The sequence below is a fragment of the Gossypium raimondii genome, chromosome 4 (assembly GCF_025698545.1).
Source record: "Gossypium raimondii isolate GPD5lz chromosome 4, ASM2569854v1, whole genome shotgun sequence".
Taxonomy (NCBI): Eukaryota; Viridiplantae; Streptophyta; class Magnoliopsida; order Malvales; family Malvaceae; genus Gossypium; species Gossypium raimondii.
The window spans coordinates 11,939,056-11,963,207 of record NC_068568.1 but is presented as its reverse complement, the minus strand read 5'-3'; the positions used below and the strand labels follow the sequence as shown (position 1 = coordinate 11,963,207).

The 24,152-nt window shown below is 33.8% G+C and overlaps 1 protein-coding gene across 2 annotated transcripts; it reads right to left on the bottom strand.

The window, feature by feature from the left end:
• Nucleotides 1-18,597: 18,597 nt before the first annotated feature.
• LOC105780590 (uncharacterized) lies at nt 18,598-21,149 on the bottom strand. 2 transcript variants are annotated; one of them, XM_012604998.2, is made up of 8 exons: nt 20,984-21,149; nt 20,112-20,208; nt 19,968-20,033; nt 19,772-19,869; nt 19,573-19,698; nt 19,158-19,493; nt 19,015-19,080; nt 18,598-18,927 (listed from the first exon to the last, which is right to left on the bottom strand). In XM_012604998.2, exons 2-8 carry the CDS (start codon nt 20,170-20,172, stop codon nt 18,775-18,777), a joined length of 906 nt encoding a protein of 301 aa, XP_012460452.1. In that variant the 5' UTR covers nt 20,173-20,208; nt 20,984-21,149; the 3' UTR covers nt 18,598-18,774. The 2 variants fall into 2 exon arrangements, with proteins under 2 accessions (XP_012460452.1, XP_052485324.1); XM_052629364.1 differs by lacking the exon at nt 20,984-21,149 and having other exon boundaries at nt 20,112-20,552.
• Nucleotides 21,150-24,152: the final 3,003 nt, after the last annotated feature.

Genomic DNA, 24,152 nt, shown 5'->3' with positions numbered 1-24,152 from the left:
AGTCTAAAAACTTCACTAACAGTGTATCAAATAAATTATATTTTTTTATTGAGAAGCATTTTATATTAAGAAAAAGCATGTTTATATTTATTATATTATGAGAAAATATTTTTGCATTAGTTACATGATGAGAAAGTGTGTTTATATTAAAATCTCATGATTTATTACATGATGAGAGACAGAAACATGGAGAGAAAATCAGAAATTCCATCAAAAGGGCATCCATGTAATTTTAATTTGAACAAATTTTTTAAAATATATAACAGCTCCCTAATTTTAAATTTGATATTTAAATTTAATGTATCCATGCGTAAGGGTTTAATAATTAAACTGTTTGTTAACATCCCAAATATCAAAATTTTATCATTCCCCTTCTTCGATTCGTAATATGGAAGAGGCAGATGGTGAAATTGATTTGGACGAGATTAAAGAGGATGATAGAGAGTGAGATGGAGGTGTGGAGAGGTGCATCCTTTACCATGACACCATACTACACTTGTTTACTCCTCCAAATCATGTAAACCCACACTCAATTACCCTATTTAGTTCACATTTATCATTGAAACTATATCGTCTGCTTCTTTTTAGGATCATTTCCATCAGTTCAACTGCAGACATATTTAATGTTCTAATAGCAACAAACCCAGAATTTATTAGCCAACTAGACTGCTCATTGGATATGTTGAAGACTTTTCTTGGCCTTTCATGTTGATTTTGAGGTGCTTACAGTTTGATTTTGCATTGGCTTGATTCATGCTACAAGTCAAGAATTGGATGTCCTCAACTCACCATCTGGTCAATCAATCCACTATTTCATTTTATTATTATTACTATGTTTCTGTGTCCCATATGCCCAGTAACCTCATAACATGTCATCAAAGCCACAAGTAATAGAAAATTGTTTAATTTCCATCTGCAAATGTTATCTGCAGCCTCTCCTTTTTAGCTAAGATACTAGAATCCTCCATCTTTAACCATCATAAAATAATTAATGGTGCTCTCAATGGAGCTTACATGGTCCTCTCCCCCATTGCAAGTTGGATACATGGCATAGAGTTAACCCTACCTTATTTCTGTTATCAGCAAATCTTGGTGCTCTCACATGCTTCCATGGTTCAAACATTATTCGGCTATTTTACCTATTTGACTCAAAAAAAAATTAATATTTATAAAAATGATCCTGATTCAAAAACATTCACCAAAATTATTTGAATTGAACAGTAAAAAATAGATGGTCGACACCACTTTTTTTTCTATTAAAAAAATAACTTTTGGGATTTTGGACACTAGATGGCCGGCACCATGTATTTTTTTTCAAAAATTTTTTTTTTGAGGGGTTCTTGTGTCATGGGTTGCGCATGGGAGCCCGCAACCATGGCACATCCGTGTTATCTATCAAGTGGGAAGGAGGTCATTTGGCCCGATCGGACTGACCCATTGCTTGAAGAGATTGAAGGCCCATCTACAAGTTCGTCACATATGGAAACATAATCTTCGAGGATATGCAATCGTAGATTTGATATGTAATCTAAGAAGATATGATTTTGTAATCTTAGAGATTTGATTTGTAGATACCATTCGATCTTAGCCATTCATGTATTTGATCTGTACCGTTAGATTTGGAGAGGCTCTACTATAAATAGAGGCCTCTCCCCTCATTGTAAATCACTTGAGTTTTGAGGAATAATAAGAGTTCTTGAGAGTATTCACTCAAACATTATTCTCTCTTGTGTTCTTGATATTTTGTGGCTTGTTCTTATTGCGTTCTTCGTTCGCCTTTGTTTGATCTTTGAGTTGCTTTCGTTTGTGTTGGTTTTCAAAAGGGAATTCTATTGAATCCTCAAATTGTGGGAGTTAGGCTGACTTAGGCATTTTTGAAGCGAGAAACTGCCTAAGGCCGCACAGATTGTGAGGCAAAAATCCTAAGTCCGTGACAGTTGGTATCAGAGCCAAGTTTTTCGAAAGCATTATCAAAGGATGTCGAGAGAAGTTGGTGAGAATGAGCCAATAGAGACCCGTGGGAGGGCTAGAAAGGCTAGTCGATCGAGGGACATGTTGTCGAGCTTGGAAAATCGAGTGGTCAATCTCGAGGAGTCTGTTGGTGACATGAGGGAGACACTCGAAGTGGTCCTAACCCGTATGGAGGAACTGAGGGAAGACAGCAAGGTATTCGTGCTGGACACTCTTAGATCCACTTCGGATAAGCTGACAGTAAGGGACGAAGCTCTTGAGGCCCTGGTGACTGCCATGAAAGAGGAGATTGCTGAGCTTTAGGGGGAGCTCACAATCTGTAAAGCCGTTCTGGGAAGTGGGATGTTGGCTTCAGGACCGAAGCAACGTCATGTTGATGTTCCAAAACCCGAGAAGTTCAAGGGGGCTAGGTCTGCGAGAGAAGTGGACAACTTCCTATGGGAATTGGAGCAATATTTTCGAGCAATGGGCATTGAGGACGATGCCACTAAGGTAAAAACTGCTTCGATTTACTTTACTGATGTTGCTCTCTTGTGGTGGCGACGTAGGTCCACGGATGAGAAACGTGGAGGAACGGCTATTGGGACTTGGGAAGAGTTCCAAGGAGAGTTAAAGAAGCAGTTTTATCCGCAGCATGCTGAAAAGGAGGCTCGTGCTAAGTTACGTCGGCTTACGCAACAAGGCACCGTTCGAGATTATGTGCGGGAGTTTAGTGAGCTGATGCTTCAGATCTCAGACTTGAATGAGAAGAAAGCATTTTATATGTTTGAGGATGGGCTAAGAATATGGGCTAAGCAAGAGTTGCGTCGCCTAGGCATCACCGATTTGACCGTAGCTGTGGCTGAGGCAGAAAAATTCTACGATGTTGGTGGGAGAAAGTTTGACAATAATGATGCTTCCAAGCCCAAGCCAAGACCCCAAAGGCAATGGTGGGGGAGACAAAGAGCAAACAGAAAGGAGTAGCGAGGCCCCAAGGGCTAATAATGGTAGACCAGGGGATAAGAAAGGGCCAATGAGATGCTATCTTTGTCAAGGTCCACATAGGTTGAGTGTTTGTCCAAAGAGGGCCGCTTTCAATGCTATGGAAGCACGCGAAGAGGCCGATCCTGACACCAAAAGCCTTAGTATGATATTGGGTGGTGTTGAAGACAAGGCGAGTAATGGGCTGATGTTTGTGGATATCGTCGTGGCGGACAGAAGATTGAATGCCCTTGTTGATACTGGTGCATCTGATTTGTTCATGTCCAAAGAGATGGCGAAGGAACTCGGTCTCAAAGTGGGGGAAGATTCGGGTCAAATCAAAACGGTGAACTCAGAAAGTATTCCCATAGCGGGTGTGGCTAAAGGGGTGGAACTTAAACTTGGCGAGTGGATAGGCAAGGCAACCATTAAGGTAAATCCCACTTGATGATTATGATTTTGTGGTAGGATGGAGTTTGCTTGACCGACTTAATGCGTATATTCATCCTTCCGAGAATTACATGATGATCTCTGATTCGAACCATCGATATATGGTGCGAATGAAAAGAAAGGGAAACATGGAAGGCAAAACATTGTCGGCAATCCAATTTGCCAAAGGAGTACGTAGAAACGAAGACTCCTATTTAGCCACCTTAAGGGACAATGGGGAGGAGAAATTTGAGGGGGAAATTCCAAAGGAAGTGAAACAGCTGTTGCAGTCTTTTCAAGATGTAATGCCCATGGAGTTGCCTAAAACATTACCACCGAAGAGGGAGGTGGATCACAAGATTGAGTTGTTGCCTAATACTGAGCCGCCAGCAAGGGCACCATATCGAATGTCTCCACCTGAGTTGGAGGAATTGCGGAAGCAGTTAAGGGAACTTCTAGATACCGGGTTCATTAAACCTTCCAAAGCCCCATTTGGTGCGCCAGTGTTATTCCAAAGGAAGCATGATGGGTCCTTAAGATTGTGCATTGACTATAGGGCCTTAAACAAGATCACTGTGAAGAACAGGTATCCCATTCCTCTTATTGCAGATTTGTTCGATCAACTTGGTAGCGCGAGATGGTTTACTAAGTTGGATTTGCGATCGGGGTACTACCAAGTGAGAGTAGCCGAAGGGGATGAGCCCAAAACAGCCTGTGTGACTCGGTATGGGTCTTTTAAATTCTTGGTGATGTCGTTCGGGTTGACAAATGCTCCGGCAACATTTTGCACCCTAATGAATAAGGTATTACAACATTTCTTAGATCATTTTGTGGTTGTTTATCTTGATGACATTGTGGTGTATAGTAAGACGCTTGAGGAGTACGTTGGACATCTGAGGGAGGTGTTCCAAGTTCTACGGGAAAATGAGCTGTATGTCAAAGAGGAGAAATGCTCATTTGTCCAACGAGAGATGCCTTTTCTTGGCCATATTGTAGGAGGTGGCATGATCCGAATGGATGCAAGCAAAGTCTGAGCAATTTCTGATTGGGAACCACCAACCAAGGTAACGGAATTGCGGTCCTTTCTTGGTTTAGCAAACTACTATCGACGTTTCATTGAAGGCTACTCCAAGATCACTGCACCCTTGACGGACTTGTTGAAAAGGGGTAAAGTATGGGACTGGGACTCTCGGTGTGAGAAAGGTTTTGACCAAGTAAAGCACGCAATGGTGAGTGAACCTGTACTTGCTTTACCGGATTTTACAAAGGCGTATGAGGTACGTACGGATGCTTCAGACTATGCAATTGGGGGAGTATTGATGCAAGAGGGGCATCCAATTGCTTTCGAGAGTCGAAAGCTGAATGAGACGGAACGGAGATACACGGTCCAAGAAAAAGAAATGACTGCTGTGGTGCATTATTTGCGTACATGGAGGCACTATTTGCTGGATTCCAGGTTCGTGGTATTCACTGATAATGTTGCAAATAGTTATTTCCTAACCCAGAAAAAGTTGTCCCCCAAACAGGCTCGTTGGCAGGTTTTCCTAGCAGAGTTTGATTTTAGCATGGAGTACAAGCCGGGGAGTGCCAACATTGTGGCTGATGCTCTTAGCCGAAAGATGGAATTTGCAATGATAAGCCAACCCAATAGTCCCTTATTGGAGCGCATTCAATAAGGGTTGTCCCACGACTCCACGGCCAAAAATTTGATTGAGCTTGCCAATGAGGGAAAAACGAGGCGATTTTAGCTCGAGGGAGAATTACTATACACTCAAGGACAACGTCTATATGTGCCCCAACATGGGAACTTACGAAAGGAAGTCATGAAGGAATGTCATGATTCAAGATGGGCTGGTCATCCGGGCATGCACCGCACTTTGGCTCTCTTGGAGGATCGATTTTATTGGCCCCACATGAGTGACGATGTGGAGACTTACGTGAAAACTTGTTTGGTGTGCCAACAAGATAAAATCGAGTTGAAGGCTCCTACTAGATTACTACAGCCTTTACCTATTCCGGAGCGCCCATGGGAGAGTTTATCCATAGACTTTATTGTAGGTTTGCCTAAATCTGATGGATTTGCAAGCATTTTTGTTGTGGTGGACAGGTTTTCGAAGTATGCAACTTTTATCCCCGCAACCAAGGAGTGTCCTGCTGAGGAGGCTGCTCGCTTGTTTCTTAGACATGTGGTGAAGTATTGGGGAGTGCCACAATCTATCATCAGGGATCGAGATGGGCGATTCACGGGACGATTCTGGACGGAGTTGTTCAAGTTAATGGGCTCAAACTTGAACTTTTCAACCAGTATGCATCCACAAACCGATGGGCAGACTGAACGAGTGAATGCGTTGTTGGAGATGTATCTTCGACACTATGTGAGTGCCACACAAAGAGACTGGCCAAAGTTGCTGGATGTAGCTCAATTTTCTTACAATTTGCAAAGAAGTGGGGCGACAAACCAGAGTCCCTTCGAGATAGTGACAGGACAACAGCCACTTACACCCAATGCTGTTACAACTCGTTATGCGGGACCGAATCCAGCAGCCTATCGATTTGCGAGAGATTGGAAAGAGAAAACCGATTTGGCTAGAGCTTGTCTTCACAAGGCGAGTAAGCGAAATAAGAACTGGGCGGATCAGAATCGAAGGGATGTGCAATATCAGGTTGGTGATTCCGTCCTTGCTAAACTGCACCAAATTTTACGACATAATGGGTTGCATAAAGGGCTTGTGCGACGTTATGAGGGGTCGTTCCGAGTTGTGAAGAAGGTAGGCAAGGTGGCCTACAAACTTGAGTTGCCTGAAAAACTCAAACTCCATCCAATGTTCCATGTGAGTATGCTTAAGCCATTCCATGAAGATGGAGAAGACCCAAAACGAAACGAGTCCAAACGAGCACCGATGGGGGTAAAAGCTGCCTATGATAGAGAAGTTGAAAACATAGAGGGGGATCGTGTGATCAGACGAAAGTACTATCGACCGCGGCATGAATACCTAGTCCGATGGAAGGGATTCCCCGATAGTGAGACAAGTTGGGAACCCGCTGAAGCCTTGTGGCAATTTCAAGACAAGATAGATCGTTACCATGCGGAGGACACGACGAGGACGTCGCTAGATTCGGTGGGGGAGAATGTCATGGGTTGCGCATGGGAGCCCGCAACCATGGCACATTCGTGTGATCCATCAAGTGTGAAGGAGGTCATTTGGCCTGATCGGACTGACCCATTGCTTGAAGAGATTGAAGGCCCATCTACAAGTTCGTCACATATGGAAACATAATCTTCGAGGATATGCAATCGTAGATTTGATATGTAATCTAAGAAGATATGATTTTGTAATCTTAGAGATTTGATTTGTAGATACCATTCGATCTTAGCCATTCATGTATTTGATCTGTACCGCTAGATTTGGAGAGGCTCTACTATAAATAGAGGCCTCTCCCCTCATTGTAAATCACTTGAGTTTTGAGGAATAATAAGAGTTCTTGAGAGTATTCACTCAAACATTATTCTCTCTTGTGTTCTTGATATTTCGTGGCTTGTTCTTATTGCGTTCTTCGTTCGCCTTTGTTTGATCTTTGAGTTGCTTTCGTTTGTGTTGGTTTTCAAAAGGGAATTCTATTGAATCCTCAAATTGTGGGAGTTAGGCTGACTTAGGCATTTTTGAAGCGAGAAACTGCCTAAGGCCGCACGGATTGTGAGGCAAAAATCCTAAGTCCGTGACACTTGCACACTGATGGCTGGCACCCCTTTATCAGATTAAAAAAATATTTTTTGGGGGGGAAGTGGTGCCGGCCATCAAAGGGCCAAAATCACTCAACAAAAAATTTGAGAATATTGCAACATAACCCCTCCGTACTTTCCCATCTTTTTTATTTCTCAAGTTTAATTACATATTTTATATTTTAAAACAATATTGAACTACTTATCATGATTTTTAATTATTATTGTCGAAACCATTTTTTTGATAAAAGGGGATCAACTTTTTAAAAACAAAAATAAGAGTCGCCACCGATCTTTTATTAAGGTGTGATCGAATCACCTTAAAAATAATTTTGGTCCACGGATTTCAGAAAAAATGGGTTCGGGAGTCAGTTACGTACGGAGAAGGGTTAGCCCCCTTGTAACGCCCAAAATTGGTACCTAATTGATTATTTAATGTCTTAAGGTCGAATGTCGAAAAAAAAAAGATTGAAAAGTGATTCCCCTTTTTAAAAATATTTATTGACATTTATTATTTTGCAAACTAAAAAATCGTTTATTTTGCTTCGATGAGATGAGGAAATCGAAACCCCGTAAGTTAGGGTACGATCCTTTGAAGTTCCAAAGACTACACATGAATTTGCTTTTATTTAAAAACCACATCTCGAGATAACAAAATGCCATATCGAATGAGCTAGGACACCAAGTTTTGAATTGTCGAGATAAGCTTTGATTTGGAATTTTTATGCTTTAATTGAAAAAGAAATACTCGGTTATTTAAATTCAACGAGGAAAATTAAAGTCCAGTAAGTTAGGGCACAATATTCTCGAGAATCTTGGATACCGAATATTTTGAAAACTTGTGGATAAAATGATTTCGATATTTTAATCAAATGCAACCTTCTAAACGAGATAAAATGTGAGTGAATGATAACGTACAACGTAAAGGATAATTTGTAAATAATATACACTAATGAATAACAAATAATCAATAGATAAATACAAACAAGCATAGCAACAATTATCTCAATCATACATTATGCCAATATCAATATCAACATTCAAAATTTAATGAATTAATAATCAAATTTAAAAAGCACTTAAAATTAATAGCAAGAGAAGAAATTATAACCAATAAATTATGCGTTAAAACAAATAGTTTTTACATATATGTAAATTCAAATAAATCAGAAAAAAACACTACATAAAATAAAATTATCTAAATGCATTTTAAAGTAAATATTGTAGAAAGAGAATCAAAATACATAACATAATATACATATATTAATTTTAAAAAAATAATACATATGGAGTGAAAACTTAATATAAATTATAATATATATAATATTATATTTAAAAGTTAAAATTAGCGAAATATATAAAAGAAATAAATTAGGTATTTATAAAGATAGATTTAAACCAATATATATACAAATATGCTAAAGAAAGAACTTAAAATTAATGGCTTTAATAATATGAAATCCATAACATACAAAAGGAAAATAATTTGATATAAAGTATGTTTTATAAAATAAAACCAGTAAAAAAATCTATTGGATTAACATAAAAAAATGAAATAATGATAATAATATAAAACCCTTAAAATAAAAGTACATAATACAAAAAAAAGTTAGGTAAATAAATATAAACAAAAATAAAATAATAAAACCAATAATAATAATAGTAATAATACTAATAACAATAACAATAATAATACTAATAAATAGAATAATATTAAACTAAAAAAATAAAATAGCACAAATAACTAAAAGGATTAAATTAAGCTTAAAAACAAAAGTTTGAGACAAATCTAAAAATAAATGGAAAGAAAGGGACCTCACTAAACGTGCGAATAACAGGGAAGGACTAAAAGGGAAAATAATCCCTGACTTCCAAAACGCTGCGTCTTGCACGGACCAAATTGAAATAAAAATAAAATGCGTGGCTAAATTTAAAGAGGCAAAAGGATCAATCTAAACGCGATATAAAAATTAGGGGACCATTTGCGCAAACTTCCCACACGCTATAAAACACGCGGATCTGGGATCGGATCGGGTCGATGCGCGGGTCAACCTCAAAACGACACCGTTTTGGGTTATTGGAATCCTAGCTCAAAACGACGCCCTTTTGAACCTTTATATAAGCCAAAATATTTTACAAAAAAACTCATTTTCTCTTCTCTTCAAAAAAAAACAGAGAAAAACACTCTCAATTCTCTCTCAACTTCTCCAGACGCCGGCCATCCTCCGATGAGCTGCTGCCGAAAGGCCAAAAGTCGCATTTTTTCCGGTGAAATCAAGGGTAAGTTTTTTTTTTCTTTTTTTCTTTTTTTATATATTTCGTATGTAAAAAAATGTAGAATAATAAAAATTAAAATAAAAGATTAAAATGAAAGTAGAAGTAAACCTTCGGAATTTTTTTCTGGATTGATTTTTTTTCTCCCCTATTTATAGCGTCACAACTGGCTTTATATAGCCGCATAAAATTACAGAAATTATATATTTTCCTCTATTTTTTCTGCTATTTTCTCTATTTTTACATTGTGTTTTTGTTGTTAATGGACTCTTGCAGGTACAGTGACGTGGCGGCACACGTGGAGGTGCGGCACGCAAGAGGCGGCGACGGGTGTGGTTGCTGTTGAGGGCGGCGGCTGCTGGGTTTTTCTGCTTAAGGTTTCTTTTGTTATTGTTTTTTATATGTTGTGGGCTTGTAATTTTGGGCTAGGTTTTTTTTTTTTTTTGGGCTGGTATTTTGTTGTAAATGGACAGAACATTATTTTTATTCTATTAGTATATGGGCCTGGGGCAAAATTGGGTATAATTATTGCATCACTCACATTATTATTAAATTTAAAAATTAATTTAAAATATATTGAATTACATATTTTATAAATATATTACTCGTTATTTTTTAAAATAATAATAATAATAATTTAGCAATGTTTATTTGAATTATTATAAAAGATGAAAATCATTAAAGCAGATTTTAATTTTATCAAAAAAAAAACATATAATTTAATTGTAACACCCCCCAACTCATATCTGTCACCAGAACATGGTTACGGAGCATTACCGGAGTTTATAGATTTAAAAATAGTTTACACATATCATTTACTATTCATAACAGAAATCAAACATATTCAATCATTATGTCCCTTGAATGGGCCCTCAAGACCCAATTTATGCTTTAGAAACAAGTTGGGACTAAATCGGGAACTCATAAAATTTTTCGCAAAATCTTAATTTTTTTTAAGTGCAGGAGACACACACCCATGTGGCTCACACGACCAAGTGACATGCCCATGTCCCAGGCCGTGTGGGCATTCGATGTGAGGCACACGGCCGTGTCCCAGCCTGTGTCCATACCCGTGTAACTCTCTAACTTGGGTCACACGGCTAGCCACACGCCCGTGTGGACAATTTAATTTTTTAAAATTAGGTACAGGGGTCATACGGCCAAGTCACACGCCTGTGTTTCTGCCCGTGTGAGCAATTTGAAGCATTCTATTTCTCAAAATTTAAGATGCAGTGGACACACGGCCAAACCACATGCCCATGCGCATGACACACGGCTGAGACATACGTCTGTGTCTCTGCCCGTATGGACAAAATTAAGGCCATTTCCAAACCTTATTACTCACCCAAATTTGTCTTGCACCTATATTAACATTTTAACACATTCCCAAGCCAATTTAAAACATTTAAATCAAGCCAAAACCAAATCTTATGCATGACATATCATCATATATTTTCAAGTGTCCAAACTTACCAAATACACATAGATGCATTTGGGCACATCTTACCAATTATGCTATTACAACCCATTCATCAATAGGCCTACATGTTTTCCATGTTTAACTATTTCAAACACACATATCAAACATGATTAGGTCATAATTATATATACATATCAAAATATACCAAACGCAAGTCATACCAATGGCTAATTCCAACTAAGCATTTACATGCCATCATTGGGCCAATTTAACTTATACATACCATTATAATACCGAAATTACTTGCTTTATATACCGAGAAGTCCAAGGGATAGTGTGATGTGGCTCCGACCAAGTTCTAACCTTTATGAGCTTTCGAGTATTATAAAACAAAGGAAATAAAACAGAGTAAGCATATTATGCTTAGTAAGTTCATATAACGGAAAATCAACTTACTAATCATTTATATTTAAGATAAGCATATAAAATTCATCCAAAGAAATTTGGCAATTTATCTAAACACATATAATCTCAAGAAACTTGTTAGTCATGTATTATACATAAACATCAAGAATCAAGGATGAGCTCATCATGTAATAATTTTCATGTACATATGCTTTTCATTTCATATTTTCGTATAACATGTGCATTTCCATGACAAATCATCTTAAGCTCAACTTAACCATGTCAGAACTTTGCCCGTTGAATTTATTTAAAATATCGATGGATACACATGTAGTACAGTCAAAGTGTACAAAAATGTAATCTGTCAACTCATTTTCAGGGGTACCCATTCGGACACATAATCAGGAAGCGCTCTCTCGAGCTATATAACAAGAAGCTCATGTGAGCTATATAATAGGAAGCTTATTCGGGCTATAACAGGAAACTTATAAGAGTTTAAAACAGGAAGCTCATTGAGCTTAACAGGTAACTCCCGAAGAGTTATTATTAGAGAGCTCCGGACAGCTATATAATAGGAAGTTCAAGCAAGCCATATCAGGAAGCTCAAAAAGAGCCTATATCGTGACGCTCATAAAGAGTTGCGGTATGTCAGCATTATATGTTGGATCCATACCTATCATATAACAGGACGCTCACAAAGAGCTGTGGTATGACTGCAACACATGTAGGATCAATACCAATCGGGATGCTCGCAGGAACCATGTAACGGGAAGCTCGAGAGGGCTTATAACAGGATGCTCGTAAGAGCTATGGTGTGTCTGCAACATATGCAGGACCACAACCAATACGGGGAAATCTTGTATCCATCGAGTTTCATTTATTCAAACTGGACTTATTACTTATCGGGCATTATCGAACATGTGATTAATTTCATACATAAGACATTTATACAAATTATACATATATGACATTCAATTCAAGCATATATATACATAATTTAGTTACACAAACTTACCTCGATAATTGTTCGTGTTCGTGTTCGTGTTCTTAGGCTACTAATTCGATACTTTCTGTTTTCCTTGATCCAATTCTGAACTAGGTCTATCCGGATCTATATGAGTAAATTTAACTCATTTTAATACAATTAACATTTAATTTCATCCAATTCACATACTAGGAAAAATTATCATTTTGCCCCTATACTTTTAATAAATGACGATTTCGCCCTTAGGCTTGGAAAATGAAATTCATGCAATTTAATTCTTATTCCAAGTCTAACTGAATTTTTCATATAACATTTATAGCCCATGTAATTCATAAAATTTAGAAATTTTCCATGAATTTTACATCTTTACAATTTAGTCCCTAAATCACAATTTCATCAAAATTCACTTTACAAAAGTTGTTTATCTATCAACAACCTTTCATTTTCTACCATAAATTTCAAAATTTCAGCATAATCATCCATGGAAAAATTTTAATACTTTGATAACTTTACAAATTAATCCCCAAAATAGGTAGATTAGGTTACTACGATCTCAGAAATATAAAAATTACTCAAAACGGGACAAGAATGCTTACCCAATTAAGCCAATTTAACTTGCTTGAACTCTTTTCTCTTAGCTAGGGTTTCCATAAAAATAATTTGGGGAAAAATGATGAAAAATATGATATTTTGTTATTTAATTTAATTATCATCTTTTATTTTCCACCTTCCAATTTAGTCATTTTCTTTTCTTAAATTTTCATGGATGAATCATCATAAATATCTACTAACTTCTCTTAGTGGTCTATTTGCCTTATAAGGACCTCAAATCTTGAATTCCATAGCTATTTAATCCTTCTAGCTACTAGAATTCAACTTTTGCATTTTATGCAATTTGGTCCTTTCTATAATTAAACATGAAATCGGTAAAATTTTTCTTATCAAAATTTTCATACATCTTTCCTATCATAATGCAGACCATGCAATAATATTAAAATGTAGACCATGCAATAATATTATTAAAGAACTTCAAATGAAAGTATTTTAAAACTATTTATTAATTTTAATATTGAATTTTATAATTATGAAAATATGTTAAAATGCTAAATACAGTATCCAAAATTACAATAATTGATACTAAACTAGTTAATTTTCAAATCAAAAGTAGTTAATTTAAAATTAATTTAAATTTAATATGCACAATTAATGTAACAGCCTGTTTTCAGTGAAATCGAAACAGTGGTTCAGGACCACAAATCTGAGTCATAAAAATTTTCTTTAATAATACAACTTTTTATCAAAACCACCTCCAAAAAGTTATCATTACATTTAAAAATAAATATAAATTTTAGGCTTAATTTATTATTTATACTTGAGTTTAACAACAATCAAGTTACATTTAACAAAATAAAAACAAAAATTTTAAAAAATCATGAAAATTCAAATATGATGAGAAAATTCAATCATGAAAATTTTAAATTTTATAAAATATGTAATTCAATATATTTTAAATTAATTTTTAAATTTAATAATAATGTGAGTGATGCAATAATAATTAAAAAAATATGATAAGTAGTTCAATATTGTTTTAAAATATAAAATATGTAATTAAACTTGGTAAATAAAAAAGATGGGAAAACAAGGAGGGGTTATGTTGCAATATTCCCAATTTTTTTTGTTGGGTGATTTTGGCCATTTGTTGGCCGACACCACTGCCCCCCAAAAAATATTTTTTTAATAAGATAAAAAGGTGTCGGCCATCAGTATGCCAGCACCCTAAATTTTTTTTTTAAAAATTACATGGTCCTGGCCATCTAATGTTAAAAACCCCCAAAATTATTTTTTTAATTAAAAAAAGATAGTGCTGACCATCTATTTCCGATAACCCAATTTAACTGTTCATTTCAAGTTATTTTGATGAATATTTTTGAACTAGGATTATTTCTATAAATATTAATTTTTTTGAGTGAAATGGGTAAAATAGCCACATTATTATCTCTTTTGCAGTCCTAGGAGCCAGAAATTTTATATTGTAAGAGTGAGGATAAATATAAAAAGGGAGAGAAAATTATAATTCTTTTTGAAGCTAAAAGAAAATTATTTACCACATTTAAGCATGAAAATTTGAAAACAATGTGAAAGAGGAGGGAGACCAGGCCTCGGCCTGTGACCTTGCCTACGCCCCTAGGCCTAGGTCTGAGCCGTATCTAATGAAAAGGACAAGAATCTAGTGTATCTTAGTCTACAAATTTTGGAAATAATACGAACACACTATACATTTAATGAAAAGGACAACATTACAATTATTTCTAACACATTTAAATCTACGATTTAATCTATTGAATTCTGTTTGGCCTATTAATTAATGTTTTCTTTCACATTTACGTCGTGAGATTAGAGTGTAGGAATTATTTGTTGATAATTTTAATTCGATTAGCATGAATATCATTGTCAATGTAGAATGACATGAATTTGAGTGTGTTGAAACACATTATTCTCCTATTTATGGGCTGGGGAGGGACTATGTGTAGTTTTAGATATTTTGCAAAAAGAAAAAATATAATCAGAATGTATATTAAAATTATTAAAAAGAAAAAAAAAACATTATCGATGTGTTTACTAATAGCCTTGATCCAATAACAAAATTGAAGTATAAAATTCTTATATTCGAGTATCATTTATGTAAATTTCCCATTTGAATTTTATTCTAATTTAAATTTCATCATAAATCTTATCTATATTTACTTTAATTTAGTTCCAATATAATCGTGTTAAGTTTAGGAAAAAAAAAAAGGGAAACCCATCATCTAAAGGTTTAGAAATGAAGTAGCTTTGGGCGATGTACCCAAAGCAAGGTGTGGGTGATATCTTGCAACGAAAATGAAGGGGCCTTATAAGGGCTTCTTTTTTTTTTTTTTTTTGTAAAATACGTTGAGCCGATAGCCCTCGGCTCTATGATCCATTTGGCAATATCGGCTTCGCTAAGTCAAGGGTAAATGTCGGGTAATCGGGTGAAGTCGGACAAACATGATTTTTCATTTTTTTGAACATATTCAAAAGAAAAAATATATATCTTTTATATTTCAGCCTTGTCGGCCTACGCATCTCTACTAACATTAAAATTTTTATTTTGTTTAATTTCACAAATAATCCAAAATTAATTTAATTATTTAAATTGTTAATTAACTCAATTAATATAAGAAAAAATTATTCGCATCAAAAATATTTAAATTATGACCCTCATTTTAAATTGGTTTATAAACTTTAAAACGTTCTAATTACATTTTCAACTATCAATATTAAATTAATCGACCTTTTCATTATTGAAGCCGTTATTTTAAGCATTCCAAGACATGTAAAATCTTATATGTCATAATTTAAAATGAAATTTTAAAGAAAATTAAAATATTATCGCATAATTTTAAAATTAAAAATAAAAATAGAGTAAAATAGAAAAAGAGTATGAACTATTGTTTCGTAAAAGCTTTCAAAACCATAAAATCGAGATTTTACAACATCCATTTTATAATATTTATTTTTCTTTAAAGTTTTCATTTTAAATTATACCACATAAGATCGATGTCTCATTTAACAATTAAATTAATGAATTTAGTAATGAAATGAACTTATTGAAATAATATCGATAATCGGATGATGTAACTAGAATTTAGTAACAATGTCGAAAACTTGATGAGTGAAATTAGTAAAACAATTGCATGTATCAATTGAAGTAATTAAGTGATGAGAAGATGTTATTCTCACGGGACTAAATCCTAACTTGCTAAGTATTAACTATTCAATTTTATCTAATCCGGATCAATAAAATAATTTCTAATTACTATTAAAATTAACTAAGTTAATTAAGGAGATTTTATTAAATTAAAATAATGAAAATTTTTAAATTTCTCAATCGATTTTAAATATTTGAAACTTTAACTTTACCTAAACCAGTTAACCAATTGTTTATTTTTCACTCAATTATCCCATCTATATAATTACTAACCTAATATTTAATAGCATTCACCACACACTTCTAATATTTAAAGAAATTAAAACAACAACGTCAATTGAGTATTAACTCAATTGGCATGAGTATTGTTATTAAGAGGATGTGGGTTTGAGTTCGCTGAAACACATTATCCTCCTATTCATGAGTTGGAAAGGGGCTATAAGTAATTTTGAATATTGTGTCAAAAAGAGCAAATATCATTGGAACAGATTGTTTAAATATATATATATAAAACAACACCATATGCATGTTTAGAAATTAAAAGAAGTGAGCATGTTTTAGGTTGTGTTTAGAAGTGCTTCTGAAATGAAAAACACTTTTAAAGTAAAATGAATGTTAAACAAACAACTTTTGAAGGAAATTTTTGACTTTTCAAAAGCAGATTTCTCGAAATGGAGAAGTTAAAATTTTTAGTTTTTCTCTCTCAAAATCACTTTTAACAGCTTAATTACTTTTTCACCCCTCCAACATAAACCTGTTCATGGGTTGGACCATTTGAAAAGTGAAAGGGTTTGGGTAAAAATATAGACCGAAAAATGAGCTTGGGCAAAAAAATAAGGCCTGTTTAGAAAATGGACTGGGCCTCGGGTAAAGATTTTTTGGCTTGAGCCAAACCCAAATATGCAAAAAAAAAAAAAAGATGTGTTTTTTTACTGTTTTGTTGTTATTTTCTTTTTGTTTTTTTTTTCATTGTTGTGCTACAATTTCATTATTATGTTATTACTATTTTGTTGTTATTGTTTGGATATTGTATAAGTCTTGTTTTATTGTTAATTTTATTACTATTTTAGAGGTATTTGCTTGTTAAGTTGCACCTATGTTAGTGTTATTTAGGTATACATATTATTTCTTAATTTATTTTCAATTTGTTGGGAAACATTTATTTTAATATTTTTAGTATTTTTGATGTATTGTATATATTAAAAATTTATATAAAAAATAATATAAAAAATTAATACTGGAAAGCCAGGCCCGCATTTTAGCATTTTTATCCTAGCCAAGAATGGGCAAAATTTTAAGCCCATTTTTTGGCCCTAGCCTAGCAAACAGGCTTAAAATTTTAGTTGGGCCCAGCCCGAACCATGGACACTTCTACTCCAACACTTGGTAATTTCCCTTTTTCTGGTTAATTGCTTAAAAAAATATTTAAATTTTATTTTTTATATATTAAAATATTAACAATAAATTATTTTCTATATTCTTATTAAAATATCATAATAGTAATTAATTTAAACATTATTTAAATGCTTATTTGTTACTTTATAACATTATGTTTAAAATGAACATTTTATTTCTCAAAAACATTTTTTTACAATAATACTAAATATTTAATATCTTAAACCAAACTTCTCAAAATCACTCTTCCAAAGTATTTTTTAAAAACATTTCTCAAAAGTAATGTTAAACTAACCGTTAGGTGATGTATCCACACCGAGGTGTGGGTGATATCTTGCATCGAAAATGAAGGGGCCTTATAAGGGCCTGGCTGCTATTTTTCAATTTTTTTGGGGGGTAAATTATGTTGTAGGAGGATTTGGGTAAAATTATATACATATTTCAAACGGTGGTAAAAGTTAAAAAAAAAAATTAAGCTTTAATAATAATAATTTTCCCAAAGAACAAAAAAGTCATGGAAACGAAATGAAGTGATATTACATATGTACAATTTGTGGCGCTGCTTGTTCTTTCAAAAGTTATGGCAATAATAGTGTTACTTTTAGCTTTCATTTTTGTTTAAATGTGTTTTAGAAAGATTACAACAATAGAAGAATTATCATTTCATATAAAATGTTTTTATTTATTTATTTTGAAATTGAAAACATTAAAGCATTTAAAATAAATACTAAAAGATTAAGTGTTGAATTTAAGTAATAATACATGTTTGACATGTTACTTAAAATTAAGTATTGAATATAATTAGACTGTTTGATAAATATAAAATTTTATCCTTAATTTTACTATAAATATGAAATATTCGAATAAATCATACTATTAAATATAAAATATAAGAAAAATATTATATCCAAAATAAAAAAGAGTTGAAAGTTAATGTATGATACGAAATTTCGTTGGAAAAACAACAAACTTCAATTCATCTACTGCAGTAAAAGAATCAAATGCAACTCAAGATGTAGTATAAGGAGTATTATGTACTTTGACCTACAATAATTTATTAGATAAAATAAAATCAAGATTCAAGCTTTGAACAACTGTAGTTAGATTTTTTTTTTTTTGCACCAAATATAAAATAAGAACATTGGTCGTATTTTGAAAGGTGAAATAGTATGTACGTTAGCCTGTTGCTTCTAATTTTCATGCATCAAATCTGCCCCCTCTTGATCTGAACTGATTAAATTAAATCCAGTGTCATATATTATATAGATATCGTGATTAGCATGGTCATTCATAGATTAAGACAACACTTATTAAGCCATCCGCAACAGGAGGAACCCTTTTCATTTTATACATTAATATTATTTAATATAATGAAGATGAGAGTCAGACATCTGGATCATCTCAACAAGGAGAGGAATGGGGACCATCTAATGATGGCTTTTCATCTTCATAAATATTAAAACAAGTAATAAATAACATGGAATCTAAGCTGTCACTGGTGTCTCCACTGTAACCTGGCCAGAGTAATTGACTTCAGATTTCATGTCTGTTTCCCAAAGCTCTGGTAATGCCTGTTTTATGTTGTGAATGCTTTCTAACGCATAATCTGCTCCTTTAGGTCTCTGGGATGTGCCCACCTGCAGATATTATTATTCTTAGTCATCTTCCTATATTCCAAGTGATTGTTGTTTTTGTTAATTATTAAGATATTAAATGTTTTATACCAGCACAGTGTGAAGACCGACGCATTTTCCTGCTTGGATGTTGCGGACACTATCATCGAAGAACAACTGAAACAGCATAAACCCCAACATCAGTAGATTGTAAAACCAACCAACCATTGAAGTTGAAAAGAACATCATCTTACAGTTCTCTGAGGGTTGATTTTGGCAATCTTGAGAGCAAGCTCTATGGCAGATTCTTGTGGCTTGCAGACAATGGGTGTCTTGGGCAATAATGTTGCACTTGGACCTGGCTTTGGCTCAGCAAAATGGCCAATTATGTCAAAAATTTCAGGGCTGCTCGGGACATCAGTTGTAGCAACATCTGATCCCAGAAACTCAATGTCATCTTCATCATCAGAAACTGTATTCTTATGGGTAGGATTGAGTGTCTCAAAGCAGATTATCCCTTGGAAACAGTCTTCTAGTCCGAGTTTAATCAGAGCTTTAGCTGCATGGACCTTGTCTGCATTTGTGAAGATCTAATCCAACAACACACATTGTTCAAACTTACATTTCAATAAAAAAGTATGGCTCATTTCTCCTTATTTACACACTTACAATTTTTCTTAGAGGCAAGGTCAGCAATAGACTCCTCAATTGAGGATCTGGTTTTAAGTTGTCATAAGGGAGTCTTCCATGAACGTAACTGTGGTATTCATCATAGTCAAAGTCATAACCAATTGCCTGCAAAACCAAACTAAATTTATATATTTGTCTAAATGACAAAAAAAAGATGTTTGCAAAAACAAATGAGTACCCTGAGGCCAGCCATTGTTGTCCCATAATTCTTATACAACAGGTTGGACAGTTCAACGATTTTGTCCTTTTCTATCCCCAGTTTTTCAACCATATAGTCTGAACAAGAACAAAAAAAGAAAAAGGGCATTCATTTGAAAAAAACTGGAATCTTGACAGTAAAAACGGTATCATATCATGACAATCCAAATCCCAACCTTTAATATTCTTTCCACATTCTTTTGAAATACCAGAACTAAGGGGATAAAGGGTATCATCAAGATCTGCAAATTCAAACCAAATTATTAGCCATTTTTATTACTTGATATGTTGAAAACTTAACTGAAAGAAGATTAGCTTACCGAAAAGAAGGCAATCATATTTAGGCCTCTGAGCTTGTCTATAACGGTCCTCGAATTCCATTTCTGTGTTGATGGTAGGATAAGCAGCAAAGAGGACCTTAAATAATCAATGGAAACAAGTTAAGATTGAAGTCCAAGTCAGCTTAATACAAGTATTGATTTTAATATCTGCAGCTACAAAGTTTTCATGGCTTTTATCCAACAGAGGACACACAATTGACTCAGATTACCACCCTGAAATAGGAACAAATCGTAATAAGTGGATGAGATTTAGCCGATTCCAAGTAGTTGGATAAGACTTTAATCAATGAGTTCATGAGTGGATAAACCACAGCCACGACTACTAATTGAAATAAAGAAGAGGTATGCAAAGTGTTCTTTTTAGACTTTTAAAGTACACTTTATGAAGCTCGAAAGTTCCACGTTAATGATCGAAAAAGGCATAAAGTTAGGATTAAGGGCTAAAAGTGATTAAAAGAAAGCTAATGTGATTAATAAACAGCAACTTGAAGAGTTGGAATTGAAAAAGTCATGCTAATTTAACCCCCCTCCAAACCCCCCCCTCCCCCCGCCCCCAAAGAAAAAAAAAAGAAAGCACTATTTTGATGTGCTGATCTTTAAACAAAGAAAAAGCCCCCACAAAATTTGTGGATTGCAACCAAAAGACCCGACTTTCCATCAATGAAAATCAGCAATATTTTAGGTTAAACAAACATGGATTTATATAATTGTGCCATTTTTATTTTGAAATGGAAGCAATGACAGGCAAAAAGAAATGATACATTTTATATGTTCATCACGGAGACCCAAAAAAGAAAAAAGCATTTCATGAACAAAACCCAGAAAGTAGAAAGCTTTGAAAATCATCGTACCGGTTTCAAAAACCAAGTAAGCTAATAAAAGAAAGAATCTTGGAAGGCCAAGAAACAGAGGAAAGTGAAGGAAAAGATTTTAGTAATGTTCTCAAAGGAACGACTATGAGAGAAGGGGGAAGAAGAACAGAGGCAAAGTTGGGTTTTTATAGGAAAAATTCCTTGGCTCCTTTTCCATTTTAAAAATTTATTTTCTTCTATAATTTTGTTATTCAAGTTAAATCAATCCTGTGCTGAAAACAACAGTATATATATTTGTTATATTCAAAAGGGTAGGAGAAAGTAACAGGAAGCAACCCAAAGCAAAAAGCTACGGTCTTTCAAGAAAACAAAATTGTAAATTAGCTGTCTTGATTCATCTAACTATTAGCAGCTAAACTACAACAGAAAAGAAAAAGAAAATCACAAATATGAATTTCATTTATTTATTTTAAAAAATTAAATGTATCATAAGAGATGGTCATGGATGTCACTATTTTAATTTCATTTATGAATTGTTTCTAACTGTTTTATGGTCAATATATAAGATTTGTCATAGTTAAGGTTTCGTAAGATATATTAAGAACATCTTATCATGATAAAGTGTAATGATTGTGTTCGTAAAAATAGTATCCAAGATGATGGAAAAGACTATAAAAAATTTGACTTTTTGTGCATCTCGAGGTTTTTGGTAATTATTTTTTGGTTAATTGGAGTTCATCGTCAAGTTGGTCTGGTGATGGGAGGTTAGAATGCAATTTTCAACCATTTAATCAAGTTGATGCATCTTTGTTTGTTTCTGAATTCTTTCGGTGTTGTTGGTACTATTTGTTTATATTTTTTTTCTTTTGAGATTATTTTGCAGACATGACATTTATGCGTTCATTTATACTATGTGATATATCTTTGTATTGATAATGTTAATATTTATGAAATTTTCACTTTCCTTTGGCAATGTAAGAGAATGATCCTTTACTTATTATTGCAGCAAATTCCAGAATTTTTGTAGCAGAGCTTAATGAGAGGTAAATTTATTTTAGTCCTAGTAGTATAATAGTATAGTTGCTGAGGTGAGTTGTAAACAGCATATTGGAAAGCTGCCATTCAATAATTTAAATTCCAGAGAAGGGATTTCCTTGCTAAAAAAGGAACAAAATTGTAGTTTGGATTTTTATAATGAGTTTGGCACAATAATAGGATGAGATTCAAAAGAGATGCTGTACCAATAAAAGAGGATATAGTTAATTTAAAATGTAAAACCCAGATGCCAGTTTCAATCCAGAGAATTGGGATGATGAATTAGGAGAGGTACCTGCCAATCATTCATTCACAAGCATTTCAAGTGGTGTATTATTAGGGTTTCCATGTCTAAAAATACCTGTCCTTTCGGGTACATGCATTCTTTCTTTTTTCATAATATACATGCATCATCCAGGAACCCATGACAAGGCTAAAAATGTTCCCTAGCTGGGTTTGTTGCAAAAGAAACCCTAAAATTTTCATGCAGATGTGTACATAATTGGAGTTAATGCCGCCAGTGACATAATAAGGTGAATTGGAGACCCAAGATTCTCAAAGAATATGGGAAAAGTACAACAGAAATAGATGGGAAAAGAGCTCTAAAGGGGGAAATGGGTATAAACCATTACAATTATTGTATCTAGTTTAATCCTTCTATCTCATTCACAGATCCATTAACTATAAGGAAGATAGCTACGTATTTGAATATAATATATATCATCTCAATTATTTCAACCAACTTAAGGGGTGGCCATGACTATGACTTAATTACTATATTACTTCCCTTCTTTCCGTGCTGAAAATGTAGAATTATAATATGGGTATTTTTTAGGGTTGGTGGACTGACAAAGGTAGCGAATGGGTAGGTGGTAATATAAAATCTCATCTAGTACCATATTTTTCACCAAGTTTATAATATTTTTATTTCCTTCAGTTAGATACTCTTAAGGTCTTCAGGTTACAACATTATTTACTTTCATTCAAAGAATACAATACATATAACAATGATTGTCCTAAACATGGCAATATTTCTCATTCATCCAAAATATCTTTTCACAATTATATTCTAATTTTTACGTTACATCAAATCAGGTATTGATTTTATTGGCCAACTATACAGCACAATATTTGAGATATTTCGCAGCTTTCCATACAAAAGAAATTGAATATTGGAATTTACTAAATATCATCTAATAATGTGGTTGTGGTGTACCAATTATTGGTTGTTTTGTGGTATCATCTGTTTATGAACTTACATCAGGTACTTTTGGCCTCTTTTAACAGTAGTATACAATAATTTGTACATTATTGGATAAATGGTAAAACAATTGCGAAGCCACCCAAATGATTGGAGATGAATAATTACTCCTGCTGGACGCCACGATTCATTATGTGAGCTAGTATTTGCTTTCCAGCAAGGAGGCCATTACTCCAAAAGAAGACGGTCAAGACACTTTCCATTGCCCTGCTTATAAACTGATTTTTGTTCAATCAGCATAGCTTTAAAGCAAAAGTTTGGGTCCCCTTGCTTCTTTGGCATTACACAGTCAAACTCCAATGTGGTGCTTGGTTTTCATATTACCATGAAGTATTTTGGACGTGTGTTTCTAGCATGAATTGATTCGGAATGGGTTAGTTGTTTAACTCATTTTGGGTGTATTTGGTTGATGAAAAAAAAAGAAAAGTTGATTAAACCAACCAATTGGGCCACATATTTCATATGATCAATTTGGGTTATTTTTATCTAGTTTTGGGCTTTCAAAGCCTTTCCCATGGACCCATCTTTAATTGATTAAACTAAGAATGTTAGGACATTTAAAAAGTTACCTAATGATCATTTTGGGGTCTAATTACTCGTAATTACATATTTTTGATATATTTGGTAATTTCTATAAGTAGTGAGTTTCATTGGAGTGGGTGAAGTTAGAAGTGTAATTACACTCTCCAATTCTTAGGGGAGGTGAGAATTGAAGTTACATACATGATTTGGGTTAAAATTTTATAATAATATTTTATTTTTAAAATATAATTATATATGACACTTATATACTTATATTTAAGCACTTTACTGAGTTGATGTCATTATTACTTGGGTCACCAACTCGCTTATGAAATTACAAATCCCCTTCTTTTAAATTATAATTAGTATTATTGAGATCACATTTTGTCT